General features: G+C 41.4%; 1 protein-coding gene across 3 annotated transcripts; it reads left to right on the top strand.

Annotated features, from left to right (window-relative positions):
- The first annotated feature begins 2,588 nt into the window (after positions 1 to 2,588).
- On the top strand, positions 2,589 to 11,395 carry JMJD7 (jumonji domain containing 7). Of its 3 annotated transcripts, none has more exons than XM_075282830.1 (8): positions 2,589 to 2,657; positions 4,207 to 4,360; positions 5,470 to 5,723; positions 6,173 to 6,229; positions 7,334 to 7,429; positions 7,734 to 7,810; positions 8,881 to 9,040; positions 10,007 to 11,395. In XM_075282830.1, exons 1-8 carry the CDS (start codon positions 2,597 to 2,599, stop codon positions 10,093 to 10,095), a joined length of 948 nt encoding a protein of 315 aa, XP_075138931.1. In that variant the 5' UTR covers positions 2,589 to 2,596; the 3' UTR covers positions 10,096 to 11,395. The 3 variants fall into 3 exon arrangements, with proteins under 3 accessions (XP_075138931.1, XP_075138932.1, XP_075138933.1); XM_075282831.1 differs by lacking the exon at positions 2,589 to 2,657 and adding an exon at positions 3,211 to 3,274; XM_075282832.1 differs by lacking the exon at positions 2,589 to 2,657 and having other exon boundaries at positions 4,247 to 4,391.
- The last annotated feature ends 421 nt before the right edge of the window (positions 11,396 to 11,816 follow it).

An 11,816-nucleotide genomic window follows, 5' to 3' on the forward strand; every position in this document is an offset into this window, starting at 1 on the left:
TCGAGTTTAACCCATTGCCCCAGACTGCTCCATTGTTCACTACAGCAGCTACCAGTTAGGGTACAACATACATACGCTCCAGTACATTTTTATACTTTAATATATGGGAGGAGAATACAATTTTGAAATGCTTTTTTTAATCAAATGGAGCAATTGTTACGTTTGTGTTTTTTTGCACTGTGATTTGCCTCTTTCTCATATTTACGAGGAAGAACGGGCTGTTTTTTAACTGTTCCTTTGTATTTCATGTCTTAAACTCAATAAAAGTGTGACTCTTTTAGAACTTTGTTCTTAAGAAAGATGTGCAACATGTCTGGTTTTTATTGTTCATGGGATCCTTATGACAAATATGGACCGGTCACCGCTCTGCAAATGTCTGTTCTAGTAAATGCTTGTATTCACAATGAAATAATTCTGGATTATCTTTTCTTAGAAGTACATGGTGCACCATTCCTCTGAAATTCATGAATAAATTGACAACTGGGTGTTACCATTTTCCTTGTCAAAGAGGAGTATCTTTACCCCCAATGGGTATCTCTTGGCCATAGATTTGTTCATACATTTCACAGAGGAACAGCACAATACAGAGTTATAAGGAAAAATGTTCCAGAATTGTAATTTCATGGGGAATTAAAGTTTTATTAAAACAGATATGTCAGGAAAGATGACAGGTCCTCATCAATGATATTGCATAGAGATGTCAGGGAATTGTATTATGGTTGGTTCAGGAGCTGATGTCCCACCAAACACCAGGACCATTTGACTTCCGCACATGTAAGAGAAATATCCTTGTATACTTAACTATGGAGGGGGGAGGGGGGACGGGGACATGGCTGGGCCTTTAGAGTCTATAGAACAATGTCATATTACAGGTGCATTCTGTAAGGGTCTGTAATACAGTGCCAGTACTATATAGCAAGGAGCCTCAGTATTACACAACATATCTAACACCAAAGAACTTAAAGGGGCTTTATCACTGGGAGAAGTCATTTTTAACTAATCACATCCTTGCAGAGCCTTTAGAAAGGCTATTCCACACCTACCTTTTGTATGTAAATTGTCTCAGTAGTTTTTGAATGAGCCCATTTTTATTCATATGCTTATTAGCCTCCAGTGAGCACCCAGAAGGCTCATCGAGCACTGTCTCTGCTATTCTCTATGTGTGTGAAAGCAGAGAGGCTACTGATGCTGAGGACTCATCTCTCTGTTCTCACACACATAGAAAATAGCAGACGGTGCTCGATGAGACTTCCAGGGGCACAGAGAAGGCTAATTAGCATCTGAATAAAATCGTCTCATTCAGAAACTACTAAGGCGATTTAAATACAAAAGGTATGTGTGGCATAGCCATTCTAAAGGCTCTGCAAGTATGTGCTTAGCTAAAAATGACTTCTCCCAATTACAGAGTCCCGTTACATTTTTTTCAGTATGGCTAGGGTTCACTCCAGTACTAGTTGTAACGTCCTATGCTAAAAGGAACTGGTACTGCACCTTTTATTGTAGGAGTGTATGGTTAATATAACATCTTGGTGGGATCAGCCTCCCTAGTCTTCTATTATTTATACTTAATTTGTAAGCCTAGGCCCCTGTTAGTCCCAGTGATTTTATAGGTGATTATTGGGAATGAAAACTATGAAAGGGGGTGTTCACTAGCAGAAAAAGGAACCCATTGAAGTCAATAGGAGTCTCTTTTTTTTCAGCGCTGAATCTGACACGGATTCCACACAAAATTCAGCGCCATTTTTCTCTGTGTGAATACACTCTAATAATCCAGGTATACAACACAATACTCTGTGCCAGAAATGAGCTATACACCTGTCAGGGATTGGCGTAGATTTCAGATATAACTGTAGCCAGTTTTCTTGTGTGGGGTGTGGTAAAGTTATTAGGCAGAGGCATTGTGACTCTTTTGTAGGATATAATTGATGCAGAAAAGGGTCATTGGCCTGAGATGTGCCATATGTATAGTCACCTGAGATCTTCTTCTTTGCTTTTTAGTTAACTCCTATTATCTTTTTTTATCTGCTATGAGCTTGTATGTGTTCTTTCTTGTAATATATTATCTGTATTATCCATGCTGCTGTAACACACTAAATTTCTCTATGGTGGTGGGATTATTAAAGGATTATTTTATCTCTTCCAGAAAACTGGAGACAGGGTAAATCCCCTCCCCCTTTTATATATTGGGTTTTGTCATGGTTTAATTACATTTAGTTACAGGATGGCTGTAACTATGGTACATCTGACAATTGTATCTAGTGAGAATAGAGCCTTACAAATAAGATAAAATAATCTCTTAATAGTCCCACCATGAACTATTGAAGCATTAGCTTATTTTATACACATCCTAAAGTGTAGCTGCAGATCAGGTAAGTAATTGAATATTTTAGCAGTTACTTTGTGTTGTCTGTACTGTTTTTATTCGCATTTTATTGCAGTAATCATGGTCTCTGCTTATGGAGAGTGTAACACTAGGAGAGGCCGGTAGATGTCGCTGTCGTGATGTGCAGCACTCACAGCCCGCAGTAGTCTGGTGCAGGCGAGCGCAGTGCTCGCTGATACATCACGTGGTAGAGAGCGCAGGGTGGACAGGAGCATGGCTGCGGCAGGGGGTGCAGTACTGAGGTGTCTGCGGGACTTCTCCGAGGAGGTCCGGGGTGAGTATAAGGAAAGGGTTGGCCACTTGTGTACAGTAAATGCTGCGGGCAGATTAGGTGCAGCTCGCTTGTTAATCATACAATATGTGTACTCTCTCCTTCAAAGGCTCCTAGAAGACGTCACTAGGGGGCGCTGGCTGCATATGGACGTATAGTGCTGCCATTCATTTACATAGGGGCTGGATGAATATATGTGCAGTGGGCTCCCCCTAGCGACGGATTCAGGCTGTCAGACTAGTTTCATGTAATGGGGGTTCCCACTTTAGTCCCCCTTTCCAATTACTCTTTAATATGCTGTCACTTGCAGAGTGATGGTGACCTGATGTGGATTGAGCAGCACACGTACTGTAGCTCAAGCTCTTGGGAAGGGGCCCTTCAGATTGGTCTCTGAAAAAGGTCGTAGCCTGTTACTGCTGCAGCACTGAGCGAGGATTTCCATGATCATGGATTGTTGGCAGGAGCGGCATGTTATCTGCGTATAAGCAAAGTCCAGTAAGAGAGTCTGTGCTAGATAGTCAGAAGGTGTGCACCTCTGTGTAATGGTCTAGGGGAGCGCACCATGCTTAAGCTCTTGTACCAGCACAGGGATCATGCCCACTCTGATGTCACACGTCGGGGTCAGTGCACACACAATGTTTACTGTGTACACTGTAACATCACAGCATATTAAAGCTGATGTCCAGGAAAAAAATGGACAACCCTTTTAATGCTTAAATCAGCAGGGGACAGTGAGAAAAAAAAAACATATTTTCCTGTCCCCGATGCTCCAGTGTACTCCTGTGCGTCCTGGTTCTTCTGTTCCGGCGGCTTCTTCCGGAGTTCCGCTGAGGCTGATCAGCGAAGGGCCTGCATTGTCACTGCCTGTGACATCAAGGCTCCTCTTCCGGAGACTGCAGATTTGCCTCAACAGTCACATGACCACTGAGGCCAATCAGCGGCTTCAGCAGAACTCTGGAAGAGGACAAGGGAGATGCCGCTGGAGCACAGGAACTGGGACATTGAGAGGAAACCTTAGCATCGGGGACAGGTGAGTATGATTTTTTTTTCTGCTGCCCCCGGCTTATTTAAATGTTAAAAAGTCTATTTTTGCCTGGACAACCCCTTTAAGGCTATGGTCACATTTGCACTGGACTCCATCACAATGTCCACCTGAAAATCAGCAGAGGAAAATGTTCTGTACAGAGGACTTTCTTCTGTCGATTTCAGTTATAAAACAACAAACATCTGGCGGACCCCATTATAGTCATCACTATGTGACACTGCTGTTTTACCTGTCTGCCGCTCTGTTGTTGTGGTACTCCAGTGGTCCAGACCAACATAGAAGGCAGTACAGCACATCCCCTTCTAGGAGACTGATTGACATAGTTGAGTACATTGCTCTGTCAGTCCCATAGAAATGAATACAGTGAAGGTTTCACGTGTACACTGCTCCATTCACACAAGGGACTATGTTTAAAGGAGTTTTCTCGTTTCTACCCATACATACATAATATAAATATATATGTGAGAGGGTAAGGCATACAAGTGACACTTGTTGTTTTCTTTTTAGACCTACATGGAACCGACCGTGTCTCATATCTAGAAGAGCCGCCCTCTCCTCTGCAATTTCATAGAGAATGGCTGTGTCCAAACAAACCATGTATTATAAGAAATGCCTTTAACCACTGGCCAGCACTGCACAAGTGGACGTTAGATTATCTCCGGTATGGGAGCTGTAGTTCTGATATATTTCAGGTATAGGAGATGTTTCAACTCTTTTGTGTAGTTATAGTATTGGCAGTATTATAAATCAGTCCTGGCCAACACCTTCTGTACCCGGGTAGTCAGTGCCAGTAGAGCTGAGATCACTGCGGTCTACTATAGTGACCCTGGAATCACTGATGAATGACACGCCATGGTCACTGCAATCGTATCCAGTAACACATGAGGTACATCCTTGCCACAAACTATTGTATCTCAGGGTAGATAACACCTTAATATGTGATCTGTACCTTGTATCAAAACAGAGAATCTTTGCTTTAAAATGTGATTTGTAGTTGAGTTACAGCCTCTTGCAGACACAGTTGAAGCAGGAATAGACAGCTCCATTACAGACTGTCTTTTTTCCCAGTTTCAGATAAATATAGAGAGTCAATGTTATTATTTGTATTAAAGTTCAAGTACAGATAGGAAATGTTAAAGAGGTTGGCCAAGGGGAAAAAATCTGCTTGTCTCCCTTATTTTCTGAGTTGAGTTGGGTGGCGATTTTTGAGGTGGATTCTGCATCACAAATCCGCCTACAAAAAAATCTGTGTGAACTTACCCTTACAGGCATAGCAGCCACACTTCACGCAGTTCACCAGAGTAAGGCTTGGCCATAACACATTTATATTATACAGCTGTACAGCCACAAATCCTGTCCTGACTAAAAATACTTAATAACCTCAAACAGATCTGTCAACATATATGTTATACACTGCACAATGTAGAAACGACTCGGGGCAACACGGTGGCTCAGTGGTTAGCACTTCAGCCTTGCAGCACCTGAGTCCTGGAGTCGAATCCCCCCAGGAACAACATCTGCAAGGAGTTTGTATGTTCTCCCCGTGTTTGCCTGGATTTCCTCCCATTCTACAAAGACATACTTAAATGAAAAGATTAAAAAAAATATGTACATCGTGATCCCTATATGGGGCTCACAATCTACATTTTAAAAAAAACCAATGTAGAAACAACTCACTAAGTAATAATGACTGTGGAAGCCGTAAGTATGTTGATGCAGTGCAGATATAGACAAAGATCCATACTGACTTGTATTTCTCTTTACATAAAGGAAACGCATAGGATCCACCGCTGTAAGTGTAGCCGTCACCCCCAATGGCTATGCAGATGCAGTGTACGACAACAGGTTTGTTATGCCAGAAGAAAGAAGAATGAAGTTTGTAGATTTTCTGGATATTATAGAGAAGAGAACAACTCCTCCAGGGGTCTTCTACATCCAGAAACAGTGTTCCAACCTGACAGAAGAGTTTCCTGAACTGCTTGGAGATGTGGAGAGCCATATTCCATGGATGAGTGAGGCACTGGGTAATAATAATAATACATTTTATTTATATAGCGCCAACATATTCTGCAGCGCTGTACAATTTGTAGGGTTCAAATACATACAGATACATAACAAAGAACGTCATTTCACACAATGGGACTGAGGGCCCTGCTCGCAAGAGCTTACAATCTATGGGTAAAATGCTTTCCTCGTCTAGTTTGCTTAGTGGAGATTCTTCTGCTTTGACATTGGGTTTGTTGATGAACGCAGACACAAACTTATCAGTTAATGAAGAACTAACAATGGCCTGAACTTTTTGCATCCCATAAGACTCACTTTACATGTGATTTATTTATTTATTTTTGTACATGTTTTCTATGATTGTGTTCTAATCTGAAGACACTAAACTTTCAGCAAGGGAAATGATTTGTGTTTTCCTTGTCTTTATTTTGAGCGCTGACTAAAGGTGTTTGTTCTCTTATTGGAACAGGGAAGCATCCTGATGCTGTGAATTTCTGGTTGGGAGAATCTGCTGCAATAACATCCTGTGAGTATGTACATGTGCAGTTAAAGGGATTCACTGTAGCATAAGCATTCACTGTGTGCTTTTTTGTTATCCACTCACAAGCTGCATGCACACAGATATTCATAGTAATCTACTAGAAGGTTTATATTATAGCTTTACCACACACTATAGTAGCATTGTCACAGCAGACACAGTCCTTCTCTCCAATGAGGGGAGCAAGTAACCGGAGAAAGCAGCCCCAACCCTAAAGCTTCCTAAAGATGATGTACGGGGTTTGGGGGTTACAGAAGGTCAAACCCAAGCAATTGGCTACTAGCAGAGGCAGCAAGCAGCCAGAGAAATCCATCTTTACCCTTAAGTCCTCTCCTCCATTGAAGCCAGCAAATATATGTAAGTAGAAGCACCTCAGGCCCTGATTTTCCCCCTGCCCATAGCTTGTGAGGCTGGGCAGTCCTTCCTCAGTCCGGGCCCTCCAGCTCCTATATATAGCTCACTGGTCTTCTGAGCTCTCTATGCAGTTTCTGTCTCAGACTTCATTGCTATTGCCACAGGCCCTCACTGCTAGCCCTGTAGTTATCACTCCTACTCTGCTATAAGGTTGGATTGTGTCCTGCCATCTGCTCTGCTACTGTACTACCATGGGATGTACCAACACAGTTCTCTCTAAATTCCCTTTTGGGTGCTGCTATAACTTGCAGTAGTATAGTTATTCTATGGTAGACCACACAAGTCTCGACAATTAATGGCAAAGCAACCAAAAGTCAGCTCAACTGATTGGTTAAATGACATGTCGCTAGCAGTACACAAAGTAAATTATTCAATTAATTGTGATGAGCATCCAAACCTAGCCCACAATAAGATAGCACTGATCAATATACATTAAGCTCTATGAGCAACCATGAGTATAACATAATGAATGCACCCTGAGCAGTGTCAAGTTATTTTTTGATTTTACTTCTAATTCACAAAAATGCTATATATTTCCATCCATCTGCTCATTGATTTCTGTTAAAGAAAGCCCCAAAAAATGGATCGTCCAAGTTGTAATTTTTTGACATAAGTAATATATCTGTACCTATTTCCTTAAAGTGATTCTGCAGCTGAGGTGCTGTCAATTTCTTACAGTGCACAAAGATCATTATGAGAACCTGTACTGCGTCATTTCAGGAGAGAAGCATTTTATTCTTCACCCACCAAGTGACCGTCCTTTTATACCGTATGGTAGGTCTGGCCTAAATATGTCAACCTACATAGAAATTCTCTGTATCAACTAATTTTCGCATTATATAATAAATTTTAATAGATATATGAAGGATGATGATCTTTTTTTCTTTGTGAAAGCATATATTCCATTTTTTGTCCTATTTTACAACCACAGTGCTGAGAGCATTTCTGACATGTTTTCAGTGGTATTACTGCTGGTACAGAGTGCGTCTTCGGTGGTCTTGTGTGCATTGATGGACTGCTGATCTGCCTCATAATAAACACTAACATGCTGCTTACTAGCCTTCTCATTGTCTTTTAGAAATGTACCAGCCAGCCACATATAAAGTTAATGAAGATGGGACATTTGAGGTTATAGAGGAGGAGTCTGCAGAGGGGGTAAGTCATAGAGGGCTCCGTACCATTAGACCCAATATTTGCATCTCCATCTTTACTCTCTAATAAAAGGGTAAAGAAGTAACACCAAGGCCAATGGTTCCCAACCTGTAATTCAGGATCCACTGAGGGAAGTCCTCAGTTATGGTACAAATACTGGCAATATTAAATATGTATCCAAACCTCTTTGTAGTGCTAATTTCTATGGTGTAACTACAGTACAGTATCTGCCAATGTTTGTCATCTCATAATTTTTCTAACAATTTACTTATCTGAATGTGGCTCATGGCCAGCAGTCAAACATGAATGTAGCTCACAGTGAGCAAATGTTTGGAGACCTACACCCTAGGCTATTAGAGATTGCCTTTGAAAAGAAACATCAACAATAGAAGTTCAACACTTTTCTAACTACATTTACGCCAGAATTTCTGCTACACAGCATTTGACGTCTTTATGAACAGCATGCACCAGAAACAACAGAAAAATACAACCAGCTTGGCAGTTTTGAAAAATGTGCAACAGATTCAGTGTAGTTTTATAGTCCAACTTTATTGCGCATTTATAAAAGAAAGAAAAAAATTTCTCATGCAGAGTATACCAAGTTTAACATTGTGTAAACTTATGAGTTTTCGACAATTTATTTTGTGTGCCAAAAATTCCTGTTGTGCGGAACATATTTGTCTCCTCAAGTGCATTAGAAATTCTAGGATTTTTGATGCCTGCACCAAATATTTGTTCCTTACAGTGTGTAAGTTACATTTTTTGTCCACATGTTTTGTGCCTAAAATGTATATATTTGTTGCAAATTGAGATGCTTCTGGAAACACCCAATATTTATGAAGGTCCATAGAATCTTGGGCAGCGCTGCAGTACCTACTCACCAGTTTCTACTAGAAGTGAGCAGCGCATTCATGGTATGTAAGCAATACCACAAACCATGCTGTTTTACGTATCGCTGATCAGTGGGGGTCCTGGGTGTCGGACCCTCGCAGGTTAGAAACCGGATAACCCCTTTGACATTTATATTCTCGTATAGCAGCTTGATGGCTGACTGCTGTCTTGCTTTTCCATAGGTACCATGGATTCCTGTTGACCCACTGGAGCCAGATCTAAGTCTATATCCAGCATATGGTAATACACGGCCTCTGCATGTCACTGTGAAGGCTGGGGAAATGCTGTATCTCCCTTCTCTTTGGTTTCATCATGTCCGCCAGTCACATGGCTGTATAGCAGGTGAGATATTGTGTATGCTTTCCAAAATCATATTTCATCACCGTAAAGGATTACATGAGCTGTAGAAATGGGATCTTAAAGCGTAACTAGTGTTTCTTGGAAATTTTATTTTCTGGCAGTATTTGTGTTAATTAATTTTGTAATTTACTTTATTAACAAATTTTGGATCATTTTTGTGAAATCCTGCATGTTTTCACTCTTCCCCTTGTTCTGTATTGAGAGAATTTCCTGCCTCTTACTGAATATCATTGTGAATGGAGAACAAAAGTACGTTATAGAACGCCCGAGATATAAGTGATCCTTCCCTCATTTTCTCTACATTTTACACAGCCCGCACTCCAAGACTGGACTCCATACACAATTGCTCAGTGAGTGGCTGGAACGGCTCTCAATACAGAAGCCAGGGAAAGAATAGCGATGCAGGATTTCACAGAAAGGAACCAAAATTTGACAGCTCAGTGCTTAGTAGAGATGAGGGAACACTGTTCGACTCAGCCGTTCCGAACAGCATGCTCCCATAGAAATGAATGGAAGCACCATTCATTTCTATGGGAGCGTGCTGTTCGGAACGGCTAATCCGAACAGTGTTCGCTCATCTCTAGTGGTTAGCACTGCAGCCTTGCAGCGCTGGAGTCCTGGTTTTGAATCCTGCCAAATACAACATTTGCATGGAGTTTGTATGTTCTCCCTGTGTTTGCGTAGGTTTCCTCCCATACTCCTAAGACATACTGATAGGGGGGTGAAAAAGAATGAAACCAAAATTTCTTAATAAACTATATTGCAAAATCTATTAATAACACAAATACTGCCAGAAAATCAAAAGTTGTCCAACAATTTAGTTGTGTTGAGAGAGGGCTTCCTGTCCCTGTGGAGTAACTAGATATTCTAGGAATAATTTTTGTTACTTTGAAAGGTTGAGTGTTGCTGTATAATACAATACTGTATGTTATCTTTTTCCTTACACAGTGAATTACTGGTATGACATGGAGTATGACATCAAATACCATTATTTTCAACTTCTGGATTCTCTCACTAAAGCGGCAGGAAAATCATGAATGGACCGTGAACATTAAAATTGAGAGCAAAAAGATAACTTAAGCATGCACTTCTAGCAGATGCCGGCATGTAGGAGGGATGAAGCTACTAGATATGTTTAAGACTGGAGTAGTAACATGTGGTTCTGAGTGCCCACTGCCATGCTGCCTTCAAGCCTTCGGTAATGCTGAAGAACATTTCTCAGGTGTCGTAAGGATATTGCAGCCTCACGTTATTGCCAAGGAGTTTTGATCATAAATTTAAAAGTCTAAGTCCAAGCTGTGTAATATTTCACATTTGAAGGGTTGACAAGTTTCCACTGCCTTTACAACTTGTCCGTCCTGCTGAAGGGACACCAATGTTTAGGTGACATGCGGTAGAGCAGAGGCATACTTGACGGGACTGTCATCTATAGCTAATAGAGGGAGTCCAGTGAGGATCAGCTTATCTCCCCCGGTAGGGCATGAAGAAAAGGTTGCCTAAGGGTGTGTTCACACTGTACTGTGCAGTCATGGTTTTGAAGAGTTGGGGCAAAAAGACATCATTTGACTACACCAATAAAATAACACCTAAAATAATCAACTACCTCTTAAGGGTTTGTTTCCATGGGGCACATTGATTGCAGAAATAATAGCAACATCTAAATGGACCTTGCAGAAATCTATACACATGCTGCAGAAACAATCCAGTCGCAGAAATAACTAATTGACAAAATAATGAATGCACCCGTGTAGAGTTGTTGGATTACTACAAAGCTTAGCATGTCATATATTTGTCAGATCTAGGTAGGTAAGTAACTGATTACAGGTGTGGTCTGACTAGATACTGGGTCTAAGTGCTTCCTCTACTACCCTAAAAAAGGCTCTCGGGTGCTACTTTTTGGTAGTGTACTTCTTGAGTAATTGTTTACTCATAGACATGGTTCTACAACACACTCAAAGACCTTTTGCCCAGTTGACAGGATTTGAGAGGGGACACATCATTAGAGAAGTGGGATGGTAATTTTGGCTATTGCCTGCCATCTAGGTTCTCCTGACCTAGACGTGAGATGTTGGGAGCACTGGTTATGTGAGGGTGCGCACACTGTACGAACAGGCTCCAGATCACCAGTAGAGAGGATCATTTCATCCAATGACAGTCACAAAAAGCTCCCAGTTTCTTTGTCCTCCATCCAGGCACAGCTGGCACCTTTCACATAGAAAGTTTCATTCAATTCCAACAACTCCCTCTTGGTGTATAAGGGAGCCTTCACACGGAGTTTACACTCGCTCATTCTGAACGTAAACTCGTTCAGAGTGAGCGGCGTAAAAAACAGATCCATTGGCGCGCGTATCACATTGAAAGCAATAGGTAAAAAAGCCTCCCATTGATTTCAATGGGGAGCGCGCGTATGCCGGCACCCATTGAAGTCAATGGGATCTGTTTTTTACGCCGCTCACTCTGAACAAGTTTATGTCTAGAATGAGCGGAGCGTAAACTCCGTGTGAATGCTCCCTGATTGTATTTTTGTTAGAGTATATAGTATATGCAACAAAGCTGCCCCATGTGAACACATCCTAAAACTGTCAGCCCACTGCTTACTGTTCAAGTGCACTAAATGAGAGGGGCTGCAGCCCATTCTTCTGCTGCTATCTGCAGACTTGTACATCCACATTGGATAATTTTGGTGACTGTTTAGTGTTTTATTTGGTCCCTACTTATGTAATAAACTCCAAAAAACGTGAAACCTATTACTTGTGTA

This window comes from Leptodactylus fuscus, chromosome 7, assembly GCF_031893055.1.
Source record: "Leptodactylus fuscus isolate aLepFus1 chromosome 7, aLepFus1.hap2, whole genome shotgun sequence".
NCBI lineage: Eukaryota > Metazoa > Chordata > Amphibia > Anura > Leptodactylidae > Leptodactylus > Leptodactylus fuscus.